Source organism: Podarcis melisellensis (genome assembly GCF_964234715.1).
Source record: "Podarcis melisellensis genome assembly, chromosome: 10".
In the NCBI taxonomy this organism is placed as follows: domain Eukaryota; kingdom Metazoa; phylum Chordata; class Lepidosauria; order Squamata; family Lacertidae; genus Podarcis; species Podarcis melisellensis.
The window spans coordinates 2,691,952-2,709,804 of NC_138542.1; the positions used below are offsets into that span (position 1 = coordinate 2,691,952).

At 43.3% G+C, this 17,853-nt stretch overlaps 1 protein-coding gene across 2 annotated transcripts in view; it reads right to left on the reverse strand.

The window, feature by feature from the left end:
• Positions 1 to 873: 873 nt before the first annotated feature.
• Positions 874 to 17,853, reverse strand: part of FAM107B (family with sequence similarity 107 member B) — a 101,751-nt gene continuing 84,771 nt past the window's right edge. For both annotated transcript variants that reach the window (XM_081927896.1, XM_081927897.1), the window contains 3 exons: positions 6,458 to 6,611; positions 3,767 to 5,573; positions 874 to 3,544 (listed from right to left, as the gene is read on the reverse strand). In XM_081927896.1, coding sequence (XP_081784022.1) covers positions 5,457 to 5,573; positions 6,458 to 6,611 — 271 coding nt within the window. In that variant the 3' untranslated portion in view covers positions 874 to 3,544; positions 3,767 to 5,456. The remainder of the gene's footprint in view (positions 3,545 to 3,766; positions 5,574 to 6,457; positions 6,612 to 17,853) is intronic.

Sequence of the window (17,853 nt, forward strand, 5' to 3'; positions counted from 1 at the left end):
TGGATTCTGGCTTACTTAGTAAATTTTAACCACAAGCAAAGCAGATTTTGGAGGTGGCCTGGGTGCCATCTAAAGTTGTAGCTGGGCTTTCCCTGTCAACCTTCATCTAAATTGCCATGCACAACTGGAAATGGCTACCCTTGAGGGTTTTAATTTTCTTGTCAGCACTAGATGTATTATACTAAAGGAAGGAAACCCTCAAGGAAACAAATATACTAGAAGTTTCCCTACTCTGCTTAGGGGGACAACTTTCTTTACACAAATGCAAGCTGCTGCGGGGTAGTCAAGACTGAGGGTTTCACAACAAAATATCATGCTTAGAGCAAAGTTAGCTTTTTGAATATGTCCTAGGAAACCATAATATGGTTTATATAAAGGCAGGGCTGACAACTCAGACCTTTTGTGTCCAATTGTTCAGCATCTTCCTAGCCTTACAATAACTGAACTTTACTTTTAGGAGCAACATGAATGCTTCATTCTTATGGCTGCAGATAAACACATCTCACCTGAACAAGTGCATTCAGCTGACCACTGGGATGTCAGAGGACACAGACAGAAGCTGCAGCTCAACATTGCATCATTTGCTGAGAGATGGCAGAAGTGGAACAAACGTCATTTAAGACTCCACTATCCAGAGTAAAAAAATCTTTGCTCCAGACTTCTAAATGCAAGGAAGTTGGGAGACTGGTCTCTGCCAAACTAATTTTATCAGTCAATTACACCTTGCATGTGTACAGCCATGGAAGAAATTTGAAAGGTCAGTCAATGTGACCTTGGCATTATTCCCTGCAAGAGGCAAAATTCAATGTGAAGTGACTAAAGAGAGCGTTGAATGCAGCGGAAACCAAGGTCACACACCCACACAGTTGCATATTCCAAGCATGTAGAAGATTTTTATTAAGTATTAACTTTGGTTCTAAGAATTCCATCCTCAATTCTGTAACACTTTGTTAAAAACCAATAGGCAAGAGCAAATACAAAAAATATTAAATTATGAAAACAAATCCCATTAAGGCTCCCTTTTTAATATTTATATATGTACACACAGAAACAAATGGAGACATAAAAGAGACTAACTCCACTCCAAGAGAAGGGAGGTAATATTAATTTGCTATCTTAACTTGCTAAAAATAAAGCAGGTTTTAAAAGCATTCATCAGTTAAAAGCATTCATCAGTTGTAAAAAGAGTCAGGCATTTTCAAACCAAGGTAGAACAACTGAAAATATTAATCAGATTGAAGATTTAGAACAAGGTAGAAAGGTGAACAGAATCTCAATTGTGAAAGCTGTTAATTCAGCTCCACAAATTAAGGAAAAACAAAAGGGGAAAAAGTTCAAGCAATTTGACAGCATTTGTCAGGTCCGTCATACCAACACATAACAAGATTCTGGATTCCTACACAAAAAGTCTGGCAGACTTCTGATATGGGCTAAAGCAGGTTCACATTCTACTAGTAGTTTAGTAGTATTACTCTCCCCCTCCCCGAAGATTACTACATACGTGCTGTATCTACAAAGCAGGGCTGGTCCCCTCAAGCACAATAGGAAACGTCTCTCCTTACCTCAGAAGGCAGCTGAGCCCACCATCCACAAGGACCTGGGACCAGAGAGGTTCCTCTGTGCATTCAGCTAAAGGTCTGACTCAGAGCTCAGTGATGGAGCAGGGCAGCAATCAACCTGCCAGGACATTTGCGAAGCCAAGCAGCGTCTAGTCTGGTTTCAAACTGTGTTGAGATTCCTGCATTTCAGGAGGCTGTATGAGATGAGCCTTGGCCTCCTGTCCTACAATGCTATGATCTTAGGGCTTCTCTCTATCACGTTCAGAGGGCTTTGGGCTAAAATGCATCTGTCTTATTTTGGAATCATTACTCCCAAGTTGTTGTGAACGCCTTAATTTACCTATTGAGCCAGAAGCTTGCAATGGAACTGGACTCTCGAAGTCTTCCTGATTATCTATAAAAAAACCAGCCTGAGAAACATGCAGCAGCTAACAGGAGCGTTAAGGAGGCCCCATTCAGGAGGCTCTCCTGGGAGATGGGGGTGTCCTTCCCGCGTGCTTCTCAGTTTCTGTGGTGAAAGAGGCAGAAGTGCCAAGGACAAAGAGAACTGCAGCTTCTCGTGAGGAAGAGGAAGCACCAAAGAACAAAAGGAGGCAGAACAATGAGGAAAACGGAAACGGGAGGATGGAAAACAGCCACTGGAAAAGGCGGAGCAGAAGGGCTACCTTTGCGCACCGCTGTGGTCTTGGCAGCAGGAGGGGGGGTGAAGACCCTGCCATGGGGGGCAGAACCCCCCCCCCCAGAACCCCTGCAGGCGCCCCCTGCTGCCCGAATATAAGCAGCACCAGAACTGGCGCTCATTTCTGGTAAAATCTTGCCAAAGCCCCCCCCCCCCCCCGAGAAGGGAGAAAAAACAGCGAGTGGAGGAGAGGAAGCCGAAGCGAAGAGATTGCCTTTGTAAGCTGCTGGCGGCTTTGGGGGCAGACGGAGGTGGGAGCGATGGCAGCTTGAGCACAAGGTGAAGAAGAAGGAGGAGAAATTGCGTAGACATAAGGAGGGAGGAAATGCAGGAGAAAAGGCAAGAGGGAGAAGGGGGAAGGTCAGGGAGCAGCATCAGTTGGAGCTACACAGGGAGACATTTCACATGCAGTCATCTTTTTTTCAGTTACGGTTATTTTTTAAAGTTCTTAAAAGCCAATAAATATAGATTTTTAAAAAATAAAATAAAAGCATTAAGGCAGGTTTTTCTGGGTGCTCCTCCCACCCAAACGGCAGTACAGAAAATTAGGCTAAGGTAGGGGGAATCAGTGGCAAAGCCGACGCAGTGCAACTACATGGGCTGTGACCTCTTTTGAGATTAGAGATGTCCACAACTTCCATCTACATACTAACGAGAAGGAATGAAATCAAGGCAGCTACTGGGCATTTAGGAGCCTGCTTTGCAAAAGCAGCGCAAGATGCCACTGCTTCTAAAATAAAGACCCCAGATTTGGCCAGTATTAAGCAACCCAATAGCATTGCTTTATTAATGGGTTTCATATTAGGGACATCCACACTCTCTTCCAAAAATGTTAGTCCAAGCCAATGATAAATAAGCCATGTCAGGATTTAAATTAGAAGTAAATTAAATCTTGGCAAAACTTATTTATCATTGACTTGGATTTATAATGCGATTTTATTCTCTGAAGAGCTGCTTGGGCCCTGACAACTTGAAAAGCTTTATGCCAAAGGCAAGTCTGCTCTTTGTCAACATTTGGTCCCCAGGAACCAGTCCTGAAATTGTTTTTCCAATTTCCAGTGCCTGCAGCAATGACAGAACATATCACTTTCACAAGCTGGTATTGGTATCAAACGCTTTTTGCTTGGATATAATTACAAAAGAAAGACTCATTTTGCTCAGCTTGCCAGAACAAGCCGATGGACATGATCCTCATCTAATGTAGATGTAAGCAGCTGTTGAATTGCAGCTACTGAAACATGTATGATCTGAACCTATCTTGAGAATCTTTCAAGCAACCATTTTGGCCTTTGCTGAAAAGCCAGCTCTGCAGGTTTCAAGCAGTAGGTATTCCTCAGCTGCACACCCCAAACCAAAAATGAAATAATTATTTATATACGCTTCTCTCTGACACACAAGAGAACTGGAATCACTAAGGTCAGAGACTGTGTTTAGAAGAGGACCTGAAAGTCCATATTTTAGGTTCTTTTGTTTGTAGTTATGCATAAGTATTGCAGGCTTCCACAGCTAAAGCACCCAGATTCCAGACTGTGTAGAAAACTAAAAACATGTCTAAGGACATATCCAGATTGGAGCATCATGGGCTATCCTGTACACTGGGCCTCATGCCCAGTGATTTTAAATGTAATTGTAAAAGCTGCTAAACCTAGCTGGAATAGATGGATAGAAATCTAGGAAAAATAATAAATTGGCATTTTCCCTTTAAATGGCTTCCCCTCTTACCCCACTGACAATATATAGTTTTGCATCTGGGCTTCAGTGGTTTTCCATCAATTGAACAGGGAAATGAACCACAGAAATCAAGCTTTCCAAAAGATAAAAATAAAAATGGCCAGCTGGGTCAAGCGTCCAGAAAAAATATATATGCCTCCCGGTGGTAAGTGGGTCGGGGGTTGTAAGCTATCTGGAAGTAAGTCCCAATGAGCTCAGTGGAACTTACTTCAAAATAGACATGTATAGGACTGCATGGGCAGGCATAATGATTTCAAGCTCCTAGATATTCTACCCTGTAGTCAAGCTCTGAGAAGCAGTTGCAAGTGTTTGTACCTGCAGGGCTGAATTTTACGGCCATTTGAGAATGTAGGAATAGCCTGCTGGAGCAGCCCAAGGGCCCATCGAGTCCAGCATCCTGGGGCCAACCAGATGCCTGCGGGATTTGTTTTCAAACTGCCCAAAGCACAAAGAACCCAAAAAACAACTAATTCAGCTCCAAAAGGCCTGTGAGAGTTCAAGCATGCCCTTTGTTTTAGATTTTGTGTTCTTCTTTGAAGAGCAGCATGCTGTTCCGCAAAGTGGTCCACAAACTGTTTTTCAAGGTCCATGCAGCACAACGGGGACTGCTGCCAAGAGAACATAGGCCACCCCACCCCCTGCAATGTAGGGCTGGATCTAGTATGCTGTTCTTTAGAGACCACCGTGAAGGAAAGAACAAACAAACAAAAGGCCAGTGGCAATTTAGACATGGCCAAGTGCACATCGCACAGGAAGAACAACATGGTAAAAGCAGCATGGCTGCTTAGCAAGGTTGGAGGAGGAGAAAACTAGCCACTCATCCGTGAGCATTCCAGCGCCACGAATGCACAGTGGGCCAGAAGGGCGCACATGACCAACACCCTTAGACTGCTCAAAGGCAGAAGACACATTAAGTTCTTTCCTATAACTCAGTTCTTACAGATTCCCTCATGGCAATAAGACACACCTTGGCCCACACACAAGTAGCAGGACAAAAGAACTCCAACTTCAAGTCTAAAGGAACGTCTATTTACATTAGAGACCGTGGAGAGGGGGGGGGGCGTCATTTCTGAAGGAGGGTTTCCACACAAAATGTGACAAGGAGTGGTTTCAGAACACTTTGCTCTTCTGCATAGCAGAACTTCACAAAGTGGGAAATACAAAAAAAATAATAACACAGACTAGCCTGAGATGCCCACTAAGCTCAGATCAGGAATAAGCAAGCAATGTCAACAACTCAAATCTGTTTCCCTCCCGGGGTCAACTACTTTAAATTGACAAGTTGCTTGTTTATCCTCTGATCTCCACATTATTATTGGCGAGTTTTATCTGGTGTGTACATGTTCATCTGCACATGTTCCAGACGTTGACCTCCACGTACGAGCTCATTTTCGACCCAGATTCAGGGCAACTGGGTGAGAGATCCTGCAGACGCCTCTCCGCAGCAGCCACTGGGGAAATGGCTTCAAGTCTGAAAGGTCCTTCTTCTAGGAGTCTTGAGCTTCTGCAGCTTCTTGCGCTGTCCTCCTCAAATTGCCTTTCACTTTTACAAATTCAGGTGCATTCTCTTGCTCCTCCTGGATCTTCTGCTTTTCAAGTTCAAGCTTAAAACAAAAAGAGATCAATTTTAAAAAAGAAGGAAGAAATTATCAGAGCGGCATTTCTCAAAATATTAATTGCAAGCAGTGAGCATAACCAGATTCAGCACTTTGTTAATGTGCAGGGCTCAGCCTCCATGGCAGCATGCATGCGCAAGGAGGGTCTGGGTCTATTTCACTACCTGGTTCCTCACTTCCAACTTTCCAGGGTCACCCTGAGAGAATGAGAACACATTCCCTGATCATCTTGCCTGATCGATATTTACAACACTTCTCTTCCATGAATCTTCTCCTATAATTTTTAAACCTAGTATTACCAATTGTTTTCAAAAGACAGCTGTGGAACTAACACATTTTTTTTATATATTTTGAAAGAGTTTCCAGCACATTCTGTGGTACTGAATTCATTAATATGATCTAGATTATTTTATTATTTTATCTTTTTTGTAAATCACTTTGAGGTTTTAGTATATAATTTTTAATGAAATCTATAATAAAGAGATGACGCGGGTGGTGCTGTGGGTTAAACCACAGAGCCTAGGACTTGCCGATCAGAAGGTCGGCGGTTCGAATCCCTGTGACCGGGTGAGCTCCCGTTGCTCGGTCCCTGCTCCTGCAAGCAGTTCAAAAGCACAGCAGCACAAGGAGATAAACAGGTAAGGTAAACGGTGTTTCCATGTGCTGCTCTGGTTCGCCAGAAGTGGCTTAGTCATGCTGACCACATGACCTGGAAGCTGTACGCCGGCTCCCTCAGCCAATAAAGCGAGATGAGCGCCGCAACCCCAGAGTCGGTCACGACTGGACCTGATGATCAGGGGTCCCTTTACCTTTATAAGAAAGAGAAGAGAAGCTCCTTGAGTCTATTCTATACCATTTTCCTGCCCTCTTACCTGTTCTAACTTCTGTTGTCGTTTGAGTAGCTCTATTTCCAGGTCCGATCTCTTCTTTTGTGCCTCCTCCTCCTTCTGTTGCTTGATAACTTGGTCTCTTTTTCGTCTTTCCATCACCTTTTGCAGCTCTGGCTTATTCTGAGGAGCAAGACCCCTATCAAAAGAAGGGAGAGGGTTCTGCATTGAGTTACTTATTGACATGACATATTCCCATTATATTAGAGGACAGCCATTTGGTGAGAAATCAGGCGATCATATACATTTATTTGACTAAATCAGCACAAATCTTCATATGAATAGTTTTAAGAAATTGTTTGTTTTCAGATAACATGCACACATTTGTAACATGCAGAGCCTTAGAGAAAGCAATCCCACCCAAGAAAATAACCTGCAACCAGCACCAGTAAGTACTGTATTTTTTGCTCTATAAGACTCACTTTTTCCCTCCTAAAAAATAAGGGAAAATGTGTGTGTGTCTTATCGAGCGAATGCAGGCTGCGCAGCTATCCCAGAAGCCAGAACAGCAAGAGGGATTGCTGCTTTCACTGTGCAGCGATCCCTCTTGTTGTTCTGGCTTCTGAGATTCAGAATATTTTTTTTCTTGTTTTCCTCCTCCAAAAACTAGGTGCGTCTTATGGTCTGGTGCATCTTATAGAGCGAAAAATATGATACTTGTTTAAAAAATGTCTGCAACAGGATGTTTTTGTAAGCAGGTTTATTTGGGAGTACCTTTTGAATGAAAAATGTTTTTAGATCAATCCAACTGATTGACTAAATGTTGCAGCCATGGGGGGTTGCTCTCCATTTGACTGTATCATCTTAGCTAAGCTGTTCAAATTTGAGATCAGTTTCCCAATCTAGAATACGGATAATCACACCGAAGTTGTTTGGAGACATGAAACTTTGATGATGATGATGATGATTTTATTTATACCCCGCCCTTCCCGGTTCAAAAACCGGGCTCAGGGTGGCTAACAACAAATGTAAAACACTTTAAAACACTTAATTATAAAAGCAGCATAAAATACAATATAAAAATATGAATAACAATAAAATTCAAAAACCAATTAGATAATCCCCAGGGCTATCTGGCTGAATTGGTCCTACTTGGGCCAGCGAGGAGGCCAGGGGAGAATTAGCTGTGGGGTCTTAGAGCGGGTGATCTTCATAAAAGGGGAGGGGGAGGGAAGAGAAGGGAAATAAAAGATCAGGCTGAATTCAAATTAAAGGCCAGGCAGATAGCTCTGTCTTACAGGGCCAATGGAAGGAGGTTAAATCCTGAAGGGCCCTAGTCTCATGGGACAGAGCATTCCACCAGGTCTTTTCAAACGATAAAATACTGGTTCCATTTCCCTCTTGCTCTCAAATTCCCAAGTTAAGCCATTACATGCTCCCTATGAAAAGAGAAACAATATTACTGATCTTCAGGCAACAGAAACGTGGAGCCCAATTTAGTCCTTGGATACATGTTTAGCTCATTCTCTTGATTTCACACCAAGAACATTGGGGAGCAAACTGGTGAAGGAAGGCGTCATTCAGCCCCCACCCCCCGCTCCCCCAGGCAGCAAAAGCCTGGCTTTGTGGGGCTGCTTTGCTCAACAAAGTGAGCTTGGAGGGAGTTGTGGGCAGAATGCCCATCGAGTCTTCCCTCGCCACAACATCTTGAGACATGACGCCACTTCGTGCTTTTCCCTGGGGAAGACTGGAAGCACACGACACAATGACCGGATTACAGACGGTGTGGAAGAGGAGGCAAGGACTGTGACACAGGCACCCCATTTCAGCTCCATAGGTACTCCCCCCGCCCACCACCTCACTTTTAAAGCGAGTTCCACTGTTATTTCACCCTGCAGTCTGAAACAGGGTCCTATCATCTGAATTATTCAGCCTTCCTGGAAGAGGGATGGGAAATTTTCATGAAAATAAAATTCACTTCACTTCACTGCTATTTTTATCATTTACCTTCAAAATATACAGTAGTTGTTTGGCACATTAACTTTAGCACCAGATACTGAGCACAGTTTCACAAAGCCTCCTCCTTTGCCTGTTTCTAAAGGAGTTTTTTAAATCTGCTTCAAGGTATGGAACCATCTGTAGAAGAACAGCCCACTTTCCCCAAATTTTTCCTCAAATCATCTCAAAGCCAAATTGCTACTTGAGATATTTTAAGTCCACGAAACACTTGATATATTATGCATTGTTCAATTTCTGTATATTATGCTTCTGGCAAGATGAAATATTTAGCAAGAGTAAAAATACCATTTTACTAGATTTCGTAATATATATCTTACAGCTTGTTAACATATTTAAACCTCCATCACTCTTTACCCATTTCATCATTTTTGTTTATAATGCAAAAGATCCCAGTGACAAGAACTCTGTGCTCCCACCTTCAACTCATGTGATGGGAGTCAGGGAGGGAGGGAGGGAGGGAGGGAGGGAGGGAGGCAGGCTGCATTCAGATGTCGGGTTTAATGCATTAGTTGTGCTGTTTGTAGTGCTAGAACTTCTGGTTTCTAACATTTCTTTTGGACTGTGGTACTTTGTTTGCTTCGGATTTTCTTGGGTTACAAAGGTACATACATCATCTCTGTTTTCAGATCATAACGTCCTTTCTACAGATCAGTCATATTCAAGGTGAGACTTTGATGTTGCATACAGTATAAGGTTGGGGGAGAAAAGAGGTGGGTAGAACAAGCAAGGGGGGGTAGTAAACTTTCATTCTTTTACATAATGTATGTGTGAGGTTTTTGAGAACTGGGGCTTTTTGATCAATATACTGCCAAGTTGTGCTAAATTTTAAATGGCAGGAAATATCTGTATGCTACTATACTGCCCCAAATTTCATCAACACGAAACTCTCACCATTTCCCAAGTTAACAGGGCTGCAACAGCATTTTTTCTAGATTCCTAGAAGTGGCTTTGATGTTGTGCGAAAGATCACATAAAATGAAAAAATGAACAAGTAAGGAAATATTGTGAAGATGCAATATAGCCCAAGATGCAAAATCCTCATGGGCTTCCAAACTTAGAGATGGCACACTTAATGCATGCAGTATGTGAGGAAAGAACGCATTTTGAGTAATATTTTAAGCAAAGAGAGGAGGGGAAAGAGGCACTTCTCATGACAATGAACTACAGAGGTTACTCTAGCGCAGAGATTCAGACCGTGACTCCCTGGAGGCTTATCATTAATTAGAAGAACTGAAACAACAGGTTAGTTCCCCCACCCCAAATATAAATCACTTCCACTATTATCCTGTATCACAGAGTTTCAGAGAAGGGCTGGATTTTTTCTGGGCAAAAGCGACACTAATGAGACAAAGCCTCAAATATCTGGCCAGTAGCACAGTCCAACCAAGCATGTATCACAGAATGCGCCCTCTTAACACCCAGAATAGTTCCATGTCCAATTCTCAAAAGCCAATGTAAAATTTAAAGATTACAGCTCTGGTAGAAATAGTTTTTGAACAACGGTTTATGACTGTATCTTCATAATGTTTATGCATTTTTCCTATTTCAGTGGCTCTGTCAATGAGCAGAACGCATTTAGAGTTTGTCAACGTTTTCTGTAAAGGCAAAAGCGTGCACGCTAATGATCTTCAAAATCCTCACTTCCTTGAGTTTTGGGGAGGGAAAGAGTTTATTTAGGCAGCACGGGACTGACTCTTCTCCCCTCCAGCCTGGCCTGGATGGTCCTTCAGTAAGTAGTTCTGTTGGGAAAGGCCTTATGGGTGATGGCGTTCTCTTATAATCTTACCCACAGTATTATGGCCAGAGGTTTGAAAAAGATCAGACTACATCCCAATCCCAAAGAAGGTCAGTGCCAAAGAATGCTCCAACTACCGCACAATTGCACTCATTTCACACGCTAGCAAGGTTATGCTTAAAATTCTACAAGGAAGGCTCAAGCAGTATGTGGACCGAGAACTCCCAGAAGTGCAAGCTGGATTTAGAAGAGGCAGAGGAACCAGAGACCAAATTGCAAACATGCGCTGGATTATGGAGAAAGCTAGAGAGTTCCCGAAAAACATCTACTTCTGTTTCATTGACTATGCAAAAGCATTTGACTGTGTCGACCACAGCAAACTATGGCAAGTTCTTAAAGAAATGGGAGTGCCTGATCACCTCATCTGTCTCCTGAGAAATCTCTATGGGACAAGGAGCTAGTTAGAACTGGATATGGAACAACTGATTGGTTCAAAATTGGGAAAGGAGTACTGCAAGAAGATCAAACCTATCCATTCTTAAGGAAATCAGCCCTGAGTGCTCACTGGAAGGACAGATCCTGAAGCTGAGGCTCCAAGACTTTGGCCACCTCATGAGAAGAGAAGACTCCCTGGAAAAGACCCTGAAGTTGGGAAAGATGGAGGGCACATGGAGAAGGGGACAGAGAACGAGATGGCTGGACAGTGTTCTCGAAGCTACAAACATGAGTCTGACCAAATTGCGGGAGGCAGTGAAATACAGGAGTGCCGGGCGTGCTCTGGCCCAGGGGGTCACAAAGAGTCGGACATGACTAAACAACAACACAGTGTTGTTGTTTAGTCATTTAGTCGTGTCCGACTCTTCATGACCCCATGGACCAGAGAACGCCAGGCACTTCTGTCTTCCACTGCCTCCCGCAGTTTGGTCAAACTCATGCTGGTAACCTCGAAAACACTATCCAACCATCTCGTCCTCTGTCGCCCCCTTCTTTCCCAGCATCAGGGTCTTCTCCAGGGAGTCTTCTCTTCTCATGAGGTGGCCAAAGTACTGGAGCCTCAGCTTCACAATCTGTCCTTCCAGTGAGCACTCAGGGTTGATTTCCTTCAGTATGGAGAGGTTTGATCTTCTTGCAGTCCATGGGACTCTCAAGAGTCTCCTCCAGCACCAGAATTCAAAAGCATCAATTCTTTGGCGATCAGCCTTCTTTATGGTCCAGCTCTCACTTCTCTTGTGTTGTTGGAAAAGCGTGTTTGTGATGACCAGCTTGTTCTCTTGACAGAACTCTATTAGCCTTTGCCCTGCTTCGTTTTGATCTCCAAGGCCAAACTTGCCACAGTATTATATTTTATTTTCTACTATGATAGAAGCTAGGTGATTTGACTAACTTCTGATCTTCTATGATATTTTGGGAAACCGATGCTATGTAATCCTGTTCTGAAAAGCCGGCCTTATGAGTGGTTCTGGTAGCGCAATCCCTAACGTGTGACCTCCCTGAGTCCCGGAAGCCAAAGAGCAGCCTTCCTGAGCCAAGTGGCATCTCTGCAAGAGCAGCCAACTCCCAGAGCTTCGAAGTCGGTTTGTAGAGAGGGAGATGCATGTTCCACCCGGGGTGCTTGTCACTAGGTGGTGCTCAAGGGCAGCTTCAGAGACGAGTGAACTAGTACAGCCATTCTGGGAAGGCATCGTATTCGTGGAAATAAGTAATACTGCAAATCAGAAAGTACTGTGCAATCCAAGTTTGGGTTCGTTAACTATTTTTAAGGAAGATCACCTTGCTTTATTACATTAAGGAATTATTTCTGACAATTTGAGCTGTCAGAAGTGTGGAACGGACTCCCTTGGCCCATGGTGGACTCTCCCTCCTTGGAGGTTTTGAAGCAGAGGTTGGAGGGCCATCTGTCATGTTTGATCTATTTGAGATTCCTGCATCGCAGAGGGTTGGACTAGATGACCCCTAGGGTTCCTTCCAACGCTAAAATTCTATGATTCAATGATTCCAGACTTTTCTTCTGGCAATTAGTTACAGCACAGACTTGGAAAGGACTTGAACATCTGAATATCACACGATGGTGACAGAATGTTTGGACAACTGCTCTATCCAAAAAACAAACGAAGAGGGTACATGCCTTGAATAATATATCTGATGGGGACATTTTTTTAAGCTTGGTACTTCTTCCTAAAATACTCAAATGAACATCCTGATGACTGTTATCCATCAACCATTTTGTTTATACGTTGTTAAAAACTAATAAAAAATTATTATAAAAAACACTCCATAGAGCAGCCCATTTTCCCTTTAAAATAAAAATCAAGAATTAAAAAAAGGAAGCCTAGTACCAGAAGTCTGCAATGTGCTTCTCCACAAACTGCTATTTCAATGAAAACTAGGGGCAATCTAGAATTATATACTCTGCTGTTAATAAGAAAAATGGAAGCACTGAAGAGAGATTTACTGTGTAATTGGATGTCTTTGTATGGGAAAACAAAAGTCTCCGGATTACTTAAAGGACTTTATGCTATTATGTGGATGCAGTTCAGTTCCACCTGAATCTGCTTTGAAACTGAATGAAAACTGAATTTAAAATAGTTTCCTAGGTCTTTAATAAAAAATTTCCAAGGTGGCAGTTGGGCTTTGATGCTTAATCCCGTTAATTAAAGTAGGGCATAACTCACTGCCAACTTTCTCTTACTATATTGGCACTGAAAAGAGTGTACTTTTCAGACTCCTTTGAATAATACTTTTGTGTGTTAAAATAAGGCAAGAGAGTTTTAGCCAAAGGAGATAAAAAGATTTGCCCAACTTGACAAATTGTGTGGTACAGACAGACAGATAAAATGTCACACTGGCCATGAAGATTAATAGGCAAAAATCTACTTGTTCTGGCTATCACAGTCATCGCTCAGACTTTTATCCCCTTCCTTGCTTTATTATAAATTATAAAGAAACATGCTATTAACATTCACATCACAAACAAAGGGGGGAAATAAGTTGTCTTTTTATGATCAAGTACTTTAGAACAGCGTTTCCGTGTGCTGCTCTGGTTCGCCAGAAGCAGCTTAGTCATGCTGGCCACATGACCCAGAAGCTGTACGCCGGCTCCTTCGGCCAATAAAGCGAGATGAGTGCCGCAACCCCAGAGTCGGCCACAACTGGACCTAATGGTCAGGGGTCCCTTTACCTTTAGAACAACAGAAATGTGCCCCACTGAAAACTCAGTGCTGCTTTATAATAGGAAATCCATGATTGCTGTCTTCCACTTCTGTGTCAACTTGATCACTCTTTAGGAAGAACTACTAGTGGCTGGGTAGATCTGAATTCAAGGCCGGCAACATACTGGATGCAAAATTAGGGCAGAAAGGGAACACTTCGTATCCCTCCTCCTTGCTGCAGTCTCCCCCTTGCCCTGTGAACCTGCGCTTAAACAACTGTGGAGAGGGGTTCACTAGGGACACCTTGGACCCTATTTTCCAGGAAAGGTGTCAGGCTTTGATGGGCCCTCCCAGAGGCAGAAGGAGCCAGTTCCCTCCTTTGTAACAGAAGTTGAAGTCCATGAAAATGTGGGGGCCAGGTGGCATCTGATACAGGCAATGACTGCTTTGTGCGTGTTCAAAGCAAGTGCATCACTGCAGCCCAGAACTAAGACCCGGGAGGCCAGGGTGCTGGTTCCCATTTGACTGTGGAGCTCACTGGGTGACCTTCAGCCAGTCACAGCCTCTCAACCTAACCTACCTCACAGAGTTGTTGTGAAGATAAAAAGGAGAGGGGGACTATGTACACCACCTTGAGCTCTTTGGAGGAAAGGCGGAATATAAATGTAACAAGCACAGCAACAACAGGACCACCACTTCAACCCCAGGTGACAAGCTAGATCCACTGTGGAGACAGGCGAGACAGCAGGCCCTGCGGAAGAAGGCCCTGGCGCAGAAGAAGCAATAAGGAAGGAATGTTGAAAGAGGGATCAGCTCCAAGAACCAAGCGCTTCTCAGCCGAGATGTGGCTTCCAAAACTACTTTGGCTGTCTTTCCCCAGATTTCCTTTAGGGTTTGTGTGACCAGGTCCACTTTGCAGACCTAAACTTCCACTGGAGAGTTAGAAAGCCATCCCAGTTTGCAGAAGGGACGTTCTTTCATCAGTGGTGGGAGTGTAAAAAAGTTAAAAGTTTCTGGGAAATGATTTATAACGAGATGAAAAAAATGTTAAGATATACTTTTGTGAAAAAACCAGAAGCTTTTCTTTTAGGGATGATAGGAACGGACATAAGAAGGAAAGACTTCAAACTTTTCCAATATGCAGTAACGGCAGCCAGAATCCTGTTGGCCCAGAAATGGAAACAAGAGGAGATACCGACGATAGAAGAATGGAGATTAAAACTAATAGACTATGCGGAATTGGATAAACTAACCGGGAAAATTAGATACACCAAAGACCAAAAGTTCATCGAGGACTGGGGAAAATTGGTAGATTATCTGAAGAATATCTGTGATATGAACACAACGTTAGTGGGTTTTCAAGAGGCACTGTAAAAAGCCAAATAAGTATTGTTTATGGAAAATAAGGGGACTAAGGAGTAACAATGACAATATAAAAAAAGGGAATGCGTATTAAAGATAGAAAAATGGATGACTTGCAAAGACGCTGAAGGAAGTCCAAAACAGATATAATTTGTTGTATTCGGGTTTAAATGTATAACTGGTGGAAAATTAATAAAAATTTATTTTAAAAAAAAGAAAAAAGAAAGCCATCCCAGTTTGCAGCCCACTCAACCAGTAACAGCTGCTGAGGGCTCAGTCAGTGTGAGGTGTCCAGGTCTCCTTGAATGCTCACCTGTCGTTCTCCCAGGTAAGGAGCTGGGGAGAGAGGGCCGCCTTGCCATTTGGGGGGCCCTCATGGTGGGGGGCGGTTCAGATCAGGGAAAGATTTCCTTTAACTTGACATTTTAGAACAGGCAGATGGACACCAGAAGATTGCCATCTTCATTCTGAACTGCAGGATACAAATGTAAGATTACAAGACTAAATCAGATTTGATCCAGAATGTTGAAAAATACAGTCAGTGTCCTCTCCCAGCAAGCAACAGTTTGCCTTTGGCTAACTCTTCAAAACACATTGTTCAAAATTCACATTTGACTGTGTCGACCACAGCAAACTATGGCAAGTTCTTAAAGAAATGGGAGTGCCTGATCACCTCATCTGTCTCCTGAGAAATCTCTATGGGACAAGGAGCTAGTTAGAACTGGATATGGAATAACTGATTGGTTCAAAATTGGGAAAGGAGTACGACAAGGCTGTATATTGTCTCCCTGCTTATGTAACATATATGCAGAATTCATCATGTGAAAGGCTGGACTGGATAAATCCCAAAGTGGAATTAAGATTGCCGGAAGAAATATCAACCACCTCGGATATGCAGATGAGACAACCTTGATGGCAGAAAGTGAGGAGGAATTAAAGAACCTTTTAATGAAGGTGAAAGAGGAGAGTGCAAAATATGGTCTGAAGCTCAACATCAAAAAAAGGAAGATCATGGCCACTGGTCCCATCTCCTGGCAAATAGAAGGGAGGGAAACGGAGTCAGTGAGAGATTTTACTTTCTTGTGTTCCATGATCACTGCAGATGGTGACAGCAGTCACGAAATTAAAAGATTCCTGCTTCTTGGGAGAAAAGCAATGACAAACCTAGACAGCATCTTAAAAAGCAGAGACATCACCTTGCCAACAAAGGTCCGTATGGTTAAAGCTATGGTTTTCCCAGTAGTGATGTATGGAAGTGAGAGCTGGACCATAAAGAAGGCTGATCGCCAAAGAATGGATGCTTTTGAATTCTGGTGCTGGAGGAGACTCTTGAGAGTCCCCTGGACTGCAAGAAGATCATTCTGAAGGAAATCAGCCCTGAGTGCTCACTGGAAGGACAGATCCTGAAGCTTTGGCCACCTCATGAGCAGAGAAGACTCCCTGGAAAAGACCCTGATGTTTGGAAAGATGGAGAGCACAAGGAGAGGGGACAGAGGACGAGATGGTTGGACAGTGTTCTCGAAGCTACCAACATGAGTTTGACCAAACTGAGGGAGGCAGTGGAAGACAGGAGTGACTGACGTGCTCTGGTCCAAGGGGTCACGGAGAGTCGGACATGACTAAATAACAACAACTGTTCAAAAAGAAAAACACTCTTTTTGTTTCCTGTTTTAAATAGTCCTACCAAACCCAGTCCTATCAAATTCCACAAGCAAAATGTTGAGGCTCTCTATAATAAGCATACACTTTCTGCAGACTGAACAGAATTTCAAAGGTCTTGCCATTGATTTTCTCACCATGCGACAACTGAGATGATGTTTAGAAGAATATCAGTTTCATAAACGGTCAACAGCCTGACAAGTATGGATGCTACAGAAGTAAACTTTATTAAAGAAGCTTAACTTGGAGGTAAGGTCACTGTACGCCCCATGAAACTAAATTATAAAGACATAAAAGGAAGGATCAGACAACATAGAACTTCATGGATTTGTCTCATTTCATCTTCTCTGCAATATGCTTCTTTGATTAAGGGGGGTTGAGAGTTACTGCTCCTACTGCACATTAGACCAATCTTCTTCCCTTGAAAATACTCTCATAGTTCTTTTTAGATTGATGCTATAAATACAGTATGATTAATGCCGAAGAAGTCTCTCCTATTTTTCCAAAGAATGACTCCCTGACTGTATGAGATATTCAGAAAGCCCACGACTCGCACACTTAGCTTGTGCAAATTCAGCTTTATGTGTGTGGCAAAAAGTTTTCAAAAATTAAAAGGGGGTGAGGTTCTGGGGGAAATGACTTTGGTAAACCCACCCACCATGGAACTGAATGGGTTCTGACTGTGTGCGATTTTGGCTTTAGGTGCGATCCATGGAACGTGACCCCTGTGTAAGTTGCAGGCATACTGGACCCGTATTCCAGGGCACGTTCAAAGATGCAGCAAAATGTGCACTGTTCCGAACTTTGCTATCAGTGAAGAGGACAAAAGCCATAGGTTTGCCTTAAGGCCATCTTTGGCTTAGACAAGAGGAGTGGCAATTGCCCAGGATCCTCCGCCCATGTCTGTCCGAGGGAGCTGAAGTGCCAAGGAGCTGCTCCGTCATACTGGGCCACTTTGAAATGTTCAGATAGGGAACTCCCCCAAGCAAAGGGGACCAAGAGATCCAGAGTCAAGGTGAGGAAGTGAGAGAGATGGAACTGCCTCACGGGTGGCAACAGGATCTCCATGATGCCGTGGAGTTGTAGCCGTGGTGCTGCATGCAACCTGTGCTTATGCCAAGTGGCTTATGTTTCCTCCTTACAAAGGAACCCAAATTTGGGTATGTCGTGCCACCTGGCACTTCTCACGGCTTAGGGAAGTGGAGTGCACATAACTGTATGTTAAATGACATAGCTGCACCCAAGTTTTGTACAGTTTATTGCGTGGTTTTATGTCTTATTGTAAGCCGCTTTGGTATTTTTCTATGAAATAGTAGGGTACACACACATACTCAACTAACATGCCTGCCAAACCAATAGTTCACCCCAAAGATGAGCCGTGGGGAGATCGAGAGCGGGCCTCACTCAGGCTCATGCTCCCCTCCCCAATACAACTCCTTTGTGCAGCCACAAACATGCATGGGTCTGTATTGAAGGAAGAAGCCTAAATATACTGTGCCCTCAATGGCAGTTGTAGT